This window comes from Aotus nancymaae, unplaced genomic scaffold, assembly GCF_030222135.1.
Source record: "Aotus nancymaae isolate 86718 unplaced genomic scaffold, 86718_ANA_hifiasm-v0.15.2.pri h1tg000016l, whole genome shotgun sequence".
Taxonomy (NCBI): Eukaryota; Metazoa; Chordata; class Mammalia; order Primates; family Aotidae; genus Aotus; species Aotus nancymaae.
Genome location: NW_026988428.1, coordinates 12,564,265 through 12,581,245, shown reverse-complemented (window position 1 = coordinate 12,581,245; position 16,981 = coordinate 12,564,265). Strand labels below are relative to the sequence as shown.

At 33.9% G+C, this 16,981-nt stretch overlaps 1 protein-coding gene across 5 annotated transcripts in view; it reads right to left on the bottom strand.

Annotated features, from left to right (window-relative positions):
- CEP290 (centrosomal protein 290) overlaps positions 1-16,981 on the bottom strand; it is a 90,605-nt gene that overhangs the window by 15,388 nt on the left and 58,236 nt on the right. For 3 of the 5 annotated variants that reach the window (XM_064376908.1, XM_064376910.1, XM_064376909.1), the window contains 7 exons: positions 16,303-16,524; positions 15,839-15,961; positions 10,397-10,542; positions 9,605-9,760; positions 6,853-6,976; positions 2,649-2,783; positions 1,372-1,458 (listed from right to left, as the gene is read on the bottom strand). In XM_064376908.1, coding sequence (XP_064232978.1) covers positions 1,372-1,458; positions 2,649-2,783; positions 6,853-6,976; positions 9,605-9,760; positions 10,397-10,542; positions 15,839-15,961; positions 16,303-16,524 — 993 coding nt within the window. Of the gene's footprint in view, positions 1-1,371; positions 1,459-2,648; positions 2,784-6,394; positions 6,449-6,852; positions 6,977-9,604; positions 9,761-10,396; positions 10,543-15,838; positions 15,962-16,302; positions 16,525-16,981 lie in introns of all 5 variants that reach the window. The other 2 variants (XM_021675632.2, XM_064376911.1) reach the window with 1 other exon arrangement.

Genomic DNA, 16,981 nt, shown 5'->3' with positions numbered 1-16,981 from the left:
TCCAGTATATCGGTGTTTTCATTACATGAAATAAAACCATACAAGATAAATTGTGTCTTTAAAGAGCTCATGAATAATTAAATTTTAATTGCAACATAATAGAGGCAATTTTCTCTAAGAATTGCTATTGCTTAGAAATTCAGTTTCTGTCCAATATAAATAGAAGAGATATCTGAAATAAAAAACCTTGCATAAATGTATCAGCAGAGATGAATCACTACTTAATAAGTTTAACTGCTTATTTAAACTAAAAATAATTTTTAACAGTTAAATGGTTTGCTTAATTTTTTTGCAGTTTAGTAATCATCCATAAATAAGAATAATCCTGTAACATAAACGTTTACATCATTTTAGTATATATTTTCATAATTAACTTATATGGCAAAGGTCAAATTAACACATATTTTCATTGATGAATCAAATGTTGCTGTCAGCAAGATATTTGTTCTGAATATTTTTTCTTTTTTTTTTTTTTTAAATGGGGTCTCGCTCTGTCACCCAGGTTGGAGTACAGTTGCACGACCATGGCTCACTGTAACTTCCACCTGCCAGGTTCAAGCAATTCTCCTGTCTCAGCCTCCTAAGTAGCTGGTATAGGCATGAGCCACCATGCCCAGTTAATTTTCATATTTTTAGTAGAGACGTAGTTTCACCATGTTGGCTGGGCTGGTCTCGAATTCCTGACTTCCAGGAATCTACCCGCCTCAGCCTCCCAAAATGCTGGGATTACAGCGTCAGCCATGGAACATGGTTTGTTCTGAATATTTTTCTAATAACACATAATATTTTCACTGAATCCATCATATACTTAATATTACTATCAGAATGACTGCATCATGATTGCTTCCATTTATGACACTCAGCAACATGAAATCAACAGGAGTTTAAGTCTTTGGCCTTGAGCTCATAAACAACATTTATTCATTATATAAGGTGAATAAAAAATAACATAGGGAGAAAAGTACAAGAATACAAAAGTCGGGGAGGAACGATGTATTTATAAAACATTATACCAAGAAGGCTTGAAGCTATCATAACAAATGGTTACAAAATGTCAGCACTGGCTCAAGGATCAGTTAGTTAGCAGTTACCTCAATGAACAAAAAGATTCCTGGAAGTTAAACGTTTTCAAGCTGTGGAGGCATATTCAATAAAAATAGAGATGAAAGTACACAAGGTATAACAGATGAAAAATACATGACTTGAGACACACAGGAGTACTTAGTGTTTGATATTACAGATGCAGAATAAAAACTGAAGCTACAGGACACTAATAAAAGCATATCACTACTATTATGATATATATAAACTTTTCATTTCTGGCTTATCACTGCTGAAACCAAAACAAATGTATGGTAAATTCTCACATACCCCTCTAACATAGCCAAGTTTCCGCTCAACTTCTGCTTTTTCTTTCTTAAGAAATTCACACATTTCCTTCAAATCACTGACTTGATTCTGAAAGATAACAAGCAAACATGTAACAATTTAACATAGCTTTAGCCACTGAAAAGAAAAGGCAAACTATTTATGTGAACCATCAATCTCTTCAATTGTATAGCCAAAACAAATAATTAGTTCTCTATACTAATGAGGAAGATTTTGAACTAAGAAGTTGAATTAATAAAGAATACTGTGTATATGAAATGTTGATATATTTCCCACATTACTGCCTGATTCAATAATACAAATTTAGAATTCTGATTCTAACTGTCCCATATATTGCACATGTAGATCCTTACGAAGTGTACAGAGCAAAAGGCAAGTGAACTTCTAACACTGGTTCTATCAATGTAAAACCAGAATAAGAAGCAGTACCAAAAAAAAAAGACAGAAAAAAAATGGCAGATTAGTGTCCTCAAATAAATAAATGAATAAATAAACAGTGTGAGGCAGGACATAGCTTAATTATATCAATATCAGTGGAATTAACAGATTGCTAACATTCTAGATTAGAAAACAGAACTGAAGCAATTAGCCAAGAGAAAAAAGGATTCCCATAAATAGGGTAAGACTTTTAGAAAACCAAAGATTAAAAAATTGTTACTAATAACAGAATAAAGTAAAATTTTTAAAATAAACAAATTATTCTATTTTACAGTGTGATAATTTTTAATGAAATATACCACATATCTTCTTACACCTCAGGATATTTGAACTTGCTATTTCTGTTGTCTGTAATTCTTTTTCTCGTATCTGTATGACCCACTTCCTTACCTCTCCTTAGCTCTCTGTTCATATATCATCTTATTAAGGAAGACCTCCATTACTATCCTATTTTAAATTAAACACTTCCCCCTCCTCATACTCTTTACACCAGTCATGCTTATTTCTCTCCTTAGGACTAATATCAGAGGACATACTATCTAGTGACTTGTTTATTGTCAGTCTTCTGCACTAGAACGTAAGTACTATGAGTGTAAGGAATTTTTTGACTGCTGTTTCCCAGCACCTGGAGGTGCTTGATAAAAAGTAAGCCTTCAACAAATAAACATTAAAGAGCAAATGTATAAAGTATACCATCGCTATGATATTTTAGGAAAATGCATTTCTGACTTCTTAATAAGCTAATATAAGTAAACGTAACAACTAAGGAAAAAGTCCTAGGTATCAAATTTCCTAACTATAATAAAAAACATTAAATTTACCTTTAATCTTGGCAAATCTTTATTCGCTTGTTCAAGCTGAAATTTCAGTTCAATATTTTCAGATGACAACTTCAAGTTTTCCCTCTGAAGCTCCTGTTCTCTCTGACAATGATCACCTGACTCTATTCCTGAAGTCTTCAGAAAAACGAAATTAGGAATATTTTAAAAGTTTAACAAATAAAAGCTACAAAAGACATACTAGATAAGAAAATACTGCCAAAAGGTAAGGTTTTTTTGCTCAAAGGAATATGAGAAAATCAGTGTTCTGGAGAAAGCCAAAAATAAGTAAGTTATAATACAAAACTTGCAGAAGAAAAGGTAGTATGGTTTAATTAAAATGGAAGCAAAGTTAAGTACGACTTAATAATGTCCACACATATAACGCCTTCATGTATAATTTCATAATGATTAGGCTGATTTATTGTTGAGAACTGCTAAGTGTATGATAAAATTACATTGTTTGCTAAGACGAATGATGGTAAGGAAAACCTAACCACCGCGCGTGCACCCCACCCCAGGACCCGAGTGGAAAACTACTTGGGGTATTCTAAAGTAGCAAAACAGTAAATGTATATCATACACCAGTAAAAACAATTCTTTAAGCACGGGATATGTGACCCTGCCCCCGTAGCTCCCTCGTGGAGAATACTTTCTGGTTTGTCCTTGATCAGTGATTAAGCAGGCACCAGCTGCCTACCTAGTTTATCTTGGTTCTATGAGAAAACACAGAACACCTGTTTGTTAATAATAATCACCTGTTCAGAGAGACTACGTGGGTCAGAATCTGCTCAAGACCCTCAGCCCCCTGAGGCTCTCAGCTCAGAAGGGTGTTGGCCCCTGGGTAGTCCCACTTTGCTGCTCTATCTGGGTCTCTGCTTCTTAATGCCTTCAGCGCCACCTGGGTAGGGGTCTCTACAGCCAAGCTGGACTCGGTAATTTATGGTGGTTTTGCTAGTCCAAAGTAGGGCATGATTGTTATCTAACCATTATGGGTCAAACTGTGTTCCCCTTACCCTAAACATTTATATATTAAAGTCATAACTTCCAGTACCTCAGAATGTGACTTTATTTGGAGACTGTGTCTTTACAGAGGTAATCAAGTTAAAATGAGATTTTAGGGTAAACCCTATTTGACTACGACTGCTATCCTTATGAAAAGGAAAAATTTAGGGATTTAGACCCAGAGACATGTACAGAAAAAAGATGATTGAAGAGACAGCGAAAAGATGGCCATTTATAAGCTAAGGAGAGAAGTTTGGGAAAGATCTTTCCCTCATATTGTTCAGAGGAAAGCAACCCTGCTTACATCTTGATTTTGGACTTCTAGGTCTCCAGAACTAAGACCATAAATTTCTATTGTTTAAGCCACCAAATCTGTAGTAGTCTGTTAGCCACCTTAGCAAATGAATATACTAGGCTACAAAAGAACTGCCTTAATTCTTTCCTTCTTCAGAAAGCTTTCCTTCATTCTTTGAGCTAAGTTCACTCCTTTGAAACCCATCAATATTATATTTGCATTTCTTCTGACCTGAATCTACATTGGGTTATTAGTTATGTTTATTGTTACTTGTCATTCTAAACTTTATTTTTTTAAACTGTGCTTAATTATATTTTTCTATGCATTTTTCTATAAATTAGAATACCACCTACCTCACAGGACTGTTATAAGCATCATATGAAATAATTTTTTAAAATTATTCAGCACAACTTTTTTTCTCCTGTATTCCCTTCAGTCTCTATTGGCTTAATGGGCTGTAAAGTCAGTTATTCCACCAACATTATGGTCTTAAAATTTATAAATATAAAATACCTATTATATAGGACTTTTTGACATCTTTTAGATCCAGTGACTGCATGTGTCCATCTGATTTTTATTTGAGATGTGTATGCATATGCATACATGCAGTGGCAAAAAAAGAAGACACACATTTTTGTTGATGTATGTAAATCACAGGAATACATTTCCACTTCCTAAGAAAGCCCAAGTATACATTCAAATGCTACTACTATTAGCTTAATACTAGGAAAATTCTACCACTCACAAGGTTGTCAATTTTTACATTTTATAAATGAAGGCACTAGACAGGATAACTTTTAAGGTTATTTCAGACATGGACACCTGTAATTCCCTGTCCCTGGGCTCTTCTGTCTCCCTAACTTCCTCTCTTCTGTGGTACCTATTTGATTCAGCAAATGATAAATAGTTATGGTATTTGGTAGAGATGGGGTCTCTCAAGGCTGGTCTTTGACTCAAGTGCTTCTGACGCGTTGGCCTCCCAAAGTGCTGGGATTGTAAGCATGAGCCACTTTACCCAGCCTATGTGAAAAATATGCTTAGGCACAGAGCCTAACACCATTTATCATTATTACTATTATTTTAGAGACAGGGTATCACTCCACTGCCCAAGCTGGAGTGGAATAGGGCAACATAACATCAAACTCCCGGGCTCAAATGATCCTCCCACCTCAGCCTCCCTAACAGCAAGGACTACAAACGTGTTCCACTACCTCTGTTTAAATTTTTAAATCTTTTGTAGAGAGAGGGTCTGGCTATGCTGCCCAAGCTGGTCTCAAACTCTTGGCCTCAAGCAATCTTCCTGCCTCTGCCTCCCAAAGGGATTACAGAAGTAAGCCACAGCATCCTGCCTGAGCCTAACACAATATAGACAGCAACATATGCGATATCTCATTATAACAAAAGTATCTGTTATAAAACATGGCAAAAAAAGCCACTAAAGGAACATGCTATATATCTTAGGATGTTGCACAACACTAACAAAATTTTACTGATTTAATTCACTGTAGTGAGATCTTACTTCTAAATATAGCTAGATTCATTAGAAATTTCTAAGGTAAAACAATCACCTCTTAAGTGCCTTATTTTTGCTATTCATTTATCTAATGTGATATTGTTTAAGTGAACACCAATTATTTTAAAAAAAGCACTAAACTAAATTAGAAAATGTATATTCACTAATTTTTGTAGGAACCAGTCAAAAGAGCTTAAGATAAAGCTTACTAATAGTTAATGCTTTTTCTAAATCTTACACACTTTCCCTTTTGCTCTATATATGTATGTAAGCTACTTACTATAAGAAAATTCAGTTAACAAAGAAAGGACGGCCATGTATCCAAACCAGGGATGCATCCTTTCTTGGCTGGACTGGCGCATCAGTTTCATCACCTGCCTGTGCATCACCCTCAGCACACTGATCCACGGCACCAGCAACTGTCACATAATCACAGTCCTCCTTAGCAGATTCTTCCGGATCCCTGTAGTTGTTGTGACTGACATCTTCAGCTATGTGTCTCTTTCTTTTCTCACTCTTGCCTATCTTATTCTCTTCCTCATTTTTATGTTCCTGTTTATCATTTTGACAACGTTCTTGATTAATTTTATCACCTTAGGATCATGATTCATATTCAGAGAAGAAGTTACAATCTGCTACCATTTGTTGATGTAAATTGACTTTACTGTTTGGTCTTGCCTCAGATTTATTTAACTCAATAGGATCTACAATATCTTCTGATTTGTATTGTTCATCATTACTGTAACACCACAGAATATTTCTCAGTACCCAATTATGTGAGTCATTCTTGGCACCTATTCTCTTCCTATTTTTAATTCTGAGTGTTGCTCTGATCTTTTTCGGTTCTGAACAAAGTGTTTCTTTTGTGAAAAATATCAGGCCCTTGTATTTATTAATAATGGTAACAAGCAATGAAAACATAGTTGTGTCACATACCTGATTCTGCTTAAGGTGGAAGAATGAAGAAACATGAAAAGAAAAAAAAATACACTAAATATTAAAAAAAATCCAACAAATAATTCTACATTATTTGTTTTTATAAACTAAAACTATATCATAAATATTTGAATGGAAACAGTCCTGGAACATGTTTTCCTGTTTTATTTAACTGTATGCTGCTGCCACAGCAAAATACATAGTGATAATTACACATTTGAAATTTCTAGAACTCATTTATGAATTTTATGCAAAGCTTAAGAATCTTAAGTCTACTGTTATTATGTTAAAAAGAATTAAATTATTATTTATCACTATCTGGTAAAACTAAAAGTTGCATTTACTGTACTACTATTAATGAGAAAGCTGTAATACTTTTGGCCAGATTAAGAAGTTGATTTCACTTTTATGTATTGAAACATAGAAAAGAGAAAAAATAATAAAATATATACACTTACTGAAGGCCTAGAATATGCATCCTTTGAAAACTGTTTTTCCAAAGCATGAAGCTTTTCTTGGAGGTATCTATTTTGTAAGTGTAAATCTTCTATAACAGAATCCCGAGGAAGAGCTTGGTGGGCCCTATGAACAAAAACCAGACTCTTTACTATTCATATTTCTACTTTTCTCTGTTATACTATATAAAAATACAAGATAGAAAGAAAAGTTCAATGTGTTTATTAACACTATTTTTAAATTCTTTGAACCTTCTAAACTTTACAAAAAATAAATTAGGATATCACAATTAGTATTATAAAACAATCCTCTACTTCACAGAGCATTCACTGAAGGGCTCCTTTAAATGATGAGTCAAAAAGTGTATTTTGATGTACTGAAATACATTCCCATTTCTAAAGAGCATGAATCTATTTATATGGAATTACATAAGATAAACAAAAATACTATTTTAAAATATTATATAATAATTGTATAATATCCATAGTCTTCTCAAGAAGCTTAAGAATCTAAAAAGACTCTTAATGATTCCAGAAAATAATTTAACACTTCAAGTCTAAATACATTTGCCTGACCTACAAAACCCTCTTTGAGTGGCACCTCCACATCTAGCCATCCTTACTGTCCAGGAGTCTACCTTTACTTAGGTAAATACAAATCCACTCTTAGCCATACATGAAATTGACTCTTGCCTCTTATCTCTCCTAGGGTTCTCCTTCTTGATATGCCCCTCTCCTTTAATATCTAGATCTGATTCATAAAATTTAGAAATTCAAACTTGAATTCAGAGAGAAGACAAATTCAATGGTTTCTATAGTCTCCAATTACTTCAGCCCACACAAACTCACATTATTAGAGAAAAAAAAGGCCTCTAAAAGTAATAAAAGGTTTCAAAACGAAAATGATTTGATCCTTGTAAAACCTGCAAAGAAGAATAAAAGTGTTTTGTTTTGAACATATGTTTAGACAAAGAAAAACAAGGAGGGTAAATCCACTGCTGGACAGTAACTATAAACAGATGTTAAGAGAAAGAAAAATTCCTCAATAATTTGTTTCTTCCCTATCAAGGAAAATTCTAAAGTTTTAAGAAACAATAACTTAGAAGGAAAAGGAAAGAATGTGGATTTGAAGCTCCTGAGAGTGCTCCTTTAAATAAGTTCAACTTCATATATTCACATCACATTCATCATGACACAACAGTAAACAGACATTAACACAAACAAATTTATGATAATTTTTGAAGATTAATGGAAAAAATGTTATAAAGGGTCAATATTGTCACATCCAAATGTTGCAGGTAGATACTAGCCCTTTACAAGGATCATGATATGATTACAGATCATTTGTAAATGCAAAGAAGGAGAAATAGCAAATTAGGTAAAACCAATCTAAGTTTACCTTAGAAGAAATGAGTGAAACAGAAGATTAAATAGGTTTAGTTGTTGTTAGGACTACAGAAAATTAAAAAGTTTTAAATGTTGGCACGATTTTATTTTGCTTTTCACGACCATGGATGTATCAGAAAATATAACTTGGAAAGAGATTGCAAAACACACACACACAAAATCTCAAAGGCTCTGCAAAGAAATGACATGGGTGATGCAGGACAGGGGGCCTGGTTCCATGTACAATGGAGTAAATATATTCAATCTTCTCTCCTAATTGCATGCAGCAACCATTTGAGGACTCTGCAAAGGAGTAGAAGGCAGATTACAATAGAATACCAAAATTTAAAGTAGCAGCAAGCAGGTGATAAATTTACCTTTTCTTTTATTCTGTTACTGCCTGCCCTGAAGACAACATTATTTGAAACCTGAAGATGGGTATCTGCACTGATGGAAAGAGCTCCAGGTAGTTCTAGCTCAAGTAAAGAGAAAGGGAATCTTTTCACACTCAGAGAGAATTTGAAAATACCTCATTATTTTTTTTCCTCTATCTGTTCTTTCATACCCCAACCCTTAAGCCATCCCACAGCAGTGGTAATAGAGGCTGCAACGGGAACTCCACAGGAGCTACTATTTTTGGGGAGAGAAATCTTCTCCAATTGGTAGAGCTATAATACTAAAAGGGTAAGGTGAAAGTAGTTTTTTCTTCCTCTTTCTACCCTCCTCTTGCTTGCTCGGCTGCAGAAGTATGCAACTCCAAAGTACACAGCATCACCGGGTAACTAAAGACACAAATGCAAATCCTTAGGGAAACAAAGTATCAGAGAGATGGCAAAAACAGAGGCGCTTAACAAAGGGACCCTATAATGTTGTTTATGAACTTCCAGGCTCACTCTTGAGCTACACATGTATGGATCTATCCTAATGAGAATACCACTTTCTCAGAACTGAACTAATAGTACCTAGCCCACATACCAGACCATTAATTGAGAGGTATACAGGTAAGACAGATCTGAAGAGTATTGTAAAGGCTTTGGAAACACAACTAATATTAAAACCACAGCCAACAGATATCAGGTTGGAACTTGTGGCCTTAACCTAATTAGACCAATTGCATGCTGAAACAAAAATATCTACATTTTCCCATAGAATTTAAACAAGAACAAAAGTCTCACAATATAATATTCAAAAGGTCAAAAATACAATCCAAAATTATGTGTCATACAAAGAACCAGAAATATCTCAATTCACATGGGAAAAGACAACATAACCCAAGCTTAAGACAACACACATTTATTATTTCAATTTCTATGGGTCAACCAGTTTTTCTTCATTATAACGGGTAGCACATTTCCACATAATAGCTTACCTCATATACAATATGTCATTTTCTAAGTCAAGATTTCTCTTTTTTAATTCTTCCAATTCCTTTTCTGACTCCAAAGCTCGTACTCCCAAAACTTGATCAACAGTCATGCCAGTTGTTTTTAGTTTCTTCTGCAAAGTAAGTTTCTCTTTATCAGCTCTGTGGAATTTAATGTAGAATCATGAAAAATATACCATTCAGTGTTTGGCTTTTCAATTGCGTACTTATTACTAAATCAATATATAAAAATTGTATCATCCTGTGTTTGTCATAAGCTAATTTATAACAAAATCACAGGGAAATCCATTTATAATTGTTAAAATATATTTAAAACACATTTTAAAGAAAATAAAGGGCCGGGCACGGTGGCTCACGCCTGTAACCCCAGCATTTTGGGAGGCCGAGGCAGGTGGATCACGAGATCAAGAGATCGAGACCATCCTGGTCAACATGGTGAAACCCCGTCTCTACTAAAAATACAAAAAATTAACTGGGCATGGTGGCGCGTGCCTGTAATCCCAGCTACTCAGGAGGCTGAGGCAGGAGAATTGACTGAACCCAGGAGGCAGAGGTTGTGGTGAGTCGAGATCGCGCCATTGCACTCCAGCCTGGGTAACAAGAGCGAAACTCCATCTCAAAAAAAAAAAAAAAGAAAAGAAAAAGTAAATCATAGATAATAAATGATCATTTAAACTAGACCATTTTTTATATTATCCACTATGATAAAGCTACATAATTTCCAGGTCATTATAGAATTTTACACATAACCAGTTTTATAATGATATTCAAACTCACTTAGCAAAAAGATCCTTCAAAGTATTCAACTGCTTTGTTAAAGTATAGACTTCTCCCTCTTTCTCTTTTAACTTGTTTCGAATTCCTTCTATTTTGGCTTGCCATTTTTTACCTTCTTCCCACCTAATTAATTCTTCTTTAGCATTCTGTAAACAATAACAAAGGAAGTAGGAAAGTTAACAATTATTATTTTAACTTTTCTTTAAGATTTATCAATTAAAATTTTCCAAGAAAAATTGTAAACTGCTATTTCCTAGAGAATATTTGTAAATATGTTCATTTTGAAATGCTTGGAATCAGCAGTGTTTAGAAATTCAGATTTTTTTTTTAATTTCTGGAATATCTGTATATACATACTGAGATATTTTAGAGATGGGTCCCAAGTCCAAACTCAGAATTCTCTTATGTTTCATATACACTTTGTACACATAGCTTGGAGGTAGTATTATATAATATTTTTAACGACTTTGTACATGAAACAAAGTTTTGACTGTGTTCTGACTGCAACTCATCATCTGAGGTCACTCAAGAATTTTCTACTTGTGGCATCATATTGGTGCTCAAAAAATTTTGTATCTTGGAGCATTTCAGATTTTAGATTTTTGGATCAGAGATATTCAACCTGTATAATGCCTAGAATCTTCAGGCATACCAAGCTACTAGGAAAACTGCTCTTTGGGCTAACTATGGTTTATTCTATCACAAGACAAAATTCTGGGAGACAGTTCTGACTAATGCCAATACCCTTAAAGAGTCTTTAAATTAAGATTCTAATACAATCATGACTATACTAGGCTTCTAACAGGAATCCTCTGTACAAATGACCAACCTCATCTATTATCCCATGACAATTTCCTAGCATCAGAGCCCCTTCAAGTCTTCAATGCACTTTACTTCACTCATATAACAGATCCCTATTTAGTGCTAACCATGTGCCAAGTACTACTCTAGGTACCAGGAATAGAAGCAATGACTAAATCAGATAAAAACCCATATCTTCATGAAGCTTACTATCTAGTTGATGCTAGTTGGTTAGGTGGATTGGGGAGAAGGGAGCAAACTGCAGATAATAAGAAACAAATCTAAATCTATTTTGTAGTAAGTTAGCTAGTTATAAGTGCTAAAAAAAAATGAAATGGAAAGGAATTAGGGCATTTCAAGGGGTAGGTGTCATAGTTTATTATAACTATGATAAAGGAGCCAAAGAAGGCCTATCCAAAGCAGAATAGTCCCATGCAATGAACAACTTTCAAATGTTCCACTGGATATTCATGTGGTAAAACATTCTGCTTACAATAGTCTAAGCTAAGAATTTATCTCCAACTCACACATTAACATTAAGTAATGTTTTAATGGTTTTACTATACACTAAGTTTTCTAGGAATACAACAGTCTCATAAAAAGTAAGATTATAGACATTGTTTTGCTGAGAACTGTACCAACAATTTGTTTATCATTTTGGAAATCAAATTACAAATGGCAATACCATCATGACCCATGAGTTGCCAACCAGAACACATTTGTGTCAGTCTGCATTTGTAGCTTTGAATTCACTTTAATGAAGATGCAAACCCTGACTAATTAATTCTATTTTCCAACGTAGTCATGTCAAAGCATTTACATGTTGAAATATGAATATTCTTTTTATGTTCCCCCTATATATTTCATTTAGGACATTCATAATGATATTTTTGAAATTACATAAGTAGGTAGAGTTTATATTAACTGAATTTCAATTATAACAGTCAAGGGGACATTATGAAACATTATGAAACATTCTATTTTTGATGAAAGAGAATGTGTGAACTTGAAAGGGTTGAGAACCATGGTTTAAAGTCAAATTCCCAGTGCAATGGCTCATGCTTGTAATCCCAGCACTTTGGGAGGCCAAGGCAGGAAGACTGTTTGAGCCCAGAGTTCAAGACCAGCCAGGGCAACATAGTAAGACATTGTTTCAAAAAAATAAAAAAATAAGAAATAAAGCCAAATTCTCAACTAAAATTAGTTGTCCTATCAAAATGATCGTCTCAAATAATGGAGAACAATATTTTCCAATTCTCTTCTCTAATACTAATCAATTTTTTTTATCTTATTTAATTCGGCTAATAAGTGCCCTTTAAAAAATATAAAAACTTCAGGCTGGGCATGGTGGCTCACGCCTGTAATCCAGCACTTTGGGAGGCCAAGGCCAGCAGATCACCTGAGGTCAGGAGTTTAAGACTAGACTAACCAACATGGTGAAACCCCGTCTTTACAAAAAATATAAAAATTAGCCGGGCATGGTGGCGACACCTGTAATCCTAGCTACTCGGGAGGCTGATGCAGGAGAATCGCTTGAATCAGGGAGTCGGAGGTTGCAGTGAGCCAAGATCAAGATCGCGCCACTGCACTACAGCCTGGGTGACAAGAGCAAAACTCCATCTCAAAAAAAAAAAAAAAGTAAAAACTTCATTATGTGGTTGATAGTTATTAATTTCATTTTTTTCTGAAATACGTACAAGATTTTTTCTGTACTCCCATACTGGTATTTACATTTCTGGGAGTACAGCAGGTATGTAATTAAATAATCCTGCAGCACACAGCACTTTGTTGGGTTTTGACAATTCTATCCCACCTGGCATTACCTGCTAAATTAAGATTAAGAGAAGCAAGACTGAAAAAACAATTGAAAAATAAGTAGAAAAACAACGAAGGAGAATAGTACTCTGAGTATTGTGGTGTTATTACATACAGGCTTTGGTTAGTTGTTCCTGGCTTATAACTCCCAAAGCAATTGTCATCATCTTTAGTTATAATATTGAGTGTTAGGCCTCTGGAGCAGACCTAAGAAAAAAAGAGTCTCACTGACCTTCTCTTGCCCTTGTTTTCACCTGCCCTAAGGCAGTATTGTAATCTTCCTCTGTTTTTCTGAATGTGGGTCATAAAACCCTAATACAAGGGGGTTCTGCCCCATATCCTAGGGAGAAGAAATACTGATGTCTTGAAGCTTCCCTAAAAACCCAAGAGGACTGGGCTCAGAGAGCTTCTGGAAAACTGAACATGTGGAGGTTCCTAGAGGAAGGTGGCACCCCAGAAGAGTATGGAAGTTCCATATCCCTTCCCCTGTATCTCTCCTTATACATTTCTTAACCTCTATCCTTTGTAATAACCTTTATTATAAACTGGTAAATGTAAGTAAATGTTTCCCTGAGTTCTGTGGGCCACTCCAGCAAATTAATCAAACCCAAAGCTGGGGGCTAAGGTGTGGGAACTCCAGAAGTCATGGAGGCCTGACTTGGAACTGGATCTGAAACAAGATCTCTATGGGATCTGACACTATCTCCAGGCAGATAGTGAATTGAATTGGATGACACCCAGTTGGTGTCTGCTGCCAAACCGACTGCTTGCTTGCTGATGCAGAGAAATCCCCACATATTTTGGGATCACAGAAGTCTTTTGCATTGATTGTTGTTATGGTTTGAGCACAGGAGAAATACATGGTTTGAGCACTTTTTCCAAAACAGGTATGTGCTAGACTGAAGGGGAAGAGGGGAGAAGACTGGATGATAGGAGAGTAGTTCTCTTTTCATGTTTTCTGCACCAAAAGCTTCATATGTATAGATTTCAGAATAATACTATTATAACATTTAAAAATTTACGTTCATTCAACAAATTCCGAGCATCTACTATGTGCCACGGATTGTTCTAGGTGCTGGGAATAGAACAATAAGTAAAACAGGCAAAGTTCCTGCCATCAAAGCTGATGGTCTAATAAGAAAAAACAAAAGATGAACACACAGACAAGTAAATGTCTAGTATGTTAAGATAGTAATAAATGCTGTGGAAAAAGAAATTCAAGGCCCACGAGTGGGTTTTATTATATAGGTAGACTACAAATGCTGTTTACAGAGAAAAAAGTACTAAAATTTCTGAACAATATGAAAGCATTTCTTGAGTATAAATTAGAAACGCCCAACCACTAAAGAATCTGAAAAAATATTCTCACTAGATTCCTGAATACTAATTTTAATATCGGGCATTGACCCCTGTATTCTCTTTCCAGTTAGTAGCAATACCTTATACTATTTTTGACGTGATGGCTTACAAAAGACTTCTGCATATCATTTCATTTTATTGTAAAATAATCTTGAGAAATTGGCAATACAGATATTATTATTCCCACTTTAAGCAGGAATAAACTGAATAAATAAACCAAATAACCTGAAGCATAGAAGAGTCCAGGCAAAGCCACAAGGCTTAGAAAGCATTCTGATAGAAATCAGGTTAGAAACTGGTATAGAAACATACCAGTTAGGAACAAACATACCAGTTTCTAACCTATCCCCATTTAAGGATAAGATTAGTCCTATCCCTAATTAGGGAGTTAGCAAAGATGGAAATCCAAAAGAGTAAGGGCATTTTGATCTTATAGTTTTCATCAGCAAAGCTTCTGACAGCAAGCATGTTGTGACTCTATGCAAATAGTATCATCAAAATTACACTGACATTAATGAATTTTTATAGAAAATCTATTTTGGAGTATTATACTCTATTAAGACATTTGAATTCCATTACATATCTTCTGTTTAATACCTTTAAAGACAGAATTTTCTTTTCCATTTTCATGTTATTGAAATTACTTTATAGATATTGAATATTTTCTGGGTAAATTTTATAATAAAAACTTTTCCTAATCAGAGCTACTCCATAGTGATTTTCTTCAAGGGTAAATATTACTACTAACACCAACATTTCCCAGTTCACTTCCGGTATTTTGAATCTTACCAACAAGTTATCTCTAATTTATTGTCCATAACAAATTTAATTACATCCATTTTAGCCAATTATAGGTTTTTGAATGGTTGATTATTTCAATCAGTAATTTTTATTACAAAACAGTTGACTATGACCTATAAAATTTTAAGAAATTTCTCCCACAATCTATGAGCAGATTGGTTACTAATTGTTACTGCAAATACTGAATATATTCCAAATCACTCTGCTATCAGAAATAAGAGCCTAGTCTCCTGAAGGATAAAAAGGACATATCTGGGTTCAAGTAGAGGTCTTAAAATGCCTATCTTTCTGTTCCAAAAGTCAAAAACACCAACCTGTGTAAATGATTACTTTGGAGAGAAATGATACACAGTTGAATATGTAAGATATGAATATGTAAGTACCTTAGAGGTACTCTAATGTAAGAAAGATGAATGGAATTGATGTAGTAATTTCCAAATAAGAGTTACATTACAGGTATCTCCTCAAGTAGACGGTAAATTTCTATAGAATAGAAACTTGTTTTAGACTTCACTACATTATCCAATACTACTCATAGTCCTCAAAATGCAGAATTAATACAGCCAAATCCTCAAATTAAGGCAGTATATTAATGTTAATCAACTATGTATTTAACTTACTCTGTCACTCCCTTAAGCATATTAGTCAGTAGGTTTCTTCACATACCTTTTCTTTCATAGGTTTTAGCTCTGCTTCATCCACCTTTCTTTCTAATTGGCTTTCTAGTTTTTTAACTTTCCTTTGGAGTTCTTCAATTAGACGTTGTTTATTATCTATCAGGGGTTTGCCCTAAAAAATAAAATGTATTTTTGTGTTTTTACAAATAAATATGAAACAAAATAGACAGCAAATATTTCAATTATATAATAGAAACTTCCTGAAGCTATCACTGACCATACTTTCTAAATGACATTTTTCTTACATAAGATAATCTGGTAGCTGCTTCTGAATTTTAATAAAATAAGCTACTCTAGAACTATAAACACAATAGAAGTCACCAAAGAAATTACATTAATCAAAGTGATTTGAAAGTCAGTTTTAACAAACATCACAGAAAAATTATAAAATGGAAATAAACTACTGCCTCTAAATTGTAAATCAGATGTAATCAGAGTTAAACATAAAATTACTTGTAATCCACTGGTTATTCTTTTAATTTGCCTTTTCAGTTCATCATTCTCTTGATCAATTTCATCTTTCTCTCGAAGTATTTTATTATAGGCTTTTTGTTTCTTTTGCAGTTCATTATTTAAGTCATTCAAATTATCAGTTAGTGAGTTTTCTTTATTTTTACTTGCTTTAAGTGCTTCTTTCAATTTTAAAAGATTTTCATTTAAATCTTCAACTTGTGACTAATAAGAAAAAAAGAAAAGAAAAAGAAGAGTCTTCATCAACTATCAATGATAAAAGCAACACAAAACAGAAAATATACCAAGATAAAAAAATTTCAGTCTGAATTTTTAAGTATACAAGGGGGAAAAAATGCAAACTACATATATCTTTTCATGTTGATGTCAAGTCTACCTTGACGAAAAAAGTCTACCTTGAGGAAAAAATGTAAAACTAGTATAAACCAATTCATCTTCAACAAACACCCACAAAGAAAATTTTATCAAATATGCTTGTTTCATTTTGGCTGAATTAATTAAATAAAGTATATAACAATATAAATGGCAATGTTGTAAACACTATGAAGCATAAGAGTAGTATAAAACAAATATCTGACTTGAATCTTTACAGAAATAAGACATAAGAGTCTTTTACAGAAATAAGAAATAAAAGAGTAATTCACAATCCTAGACACTATGT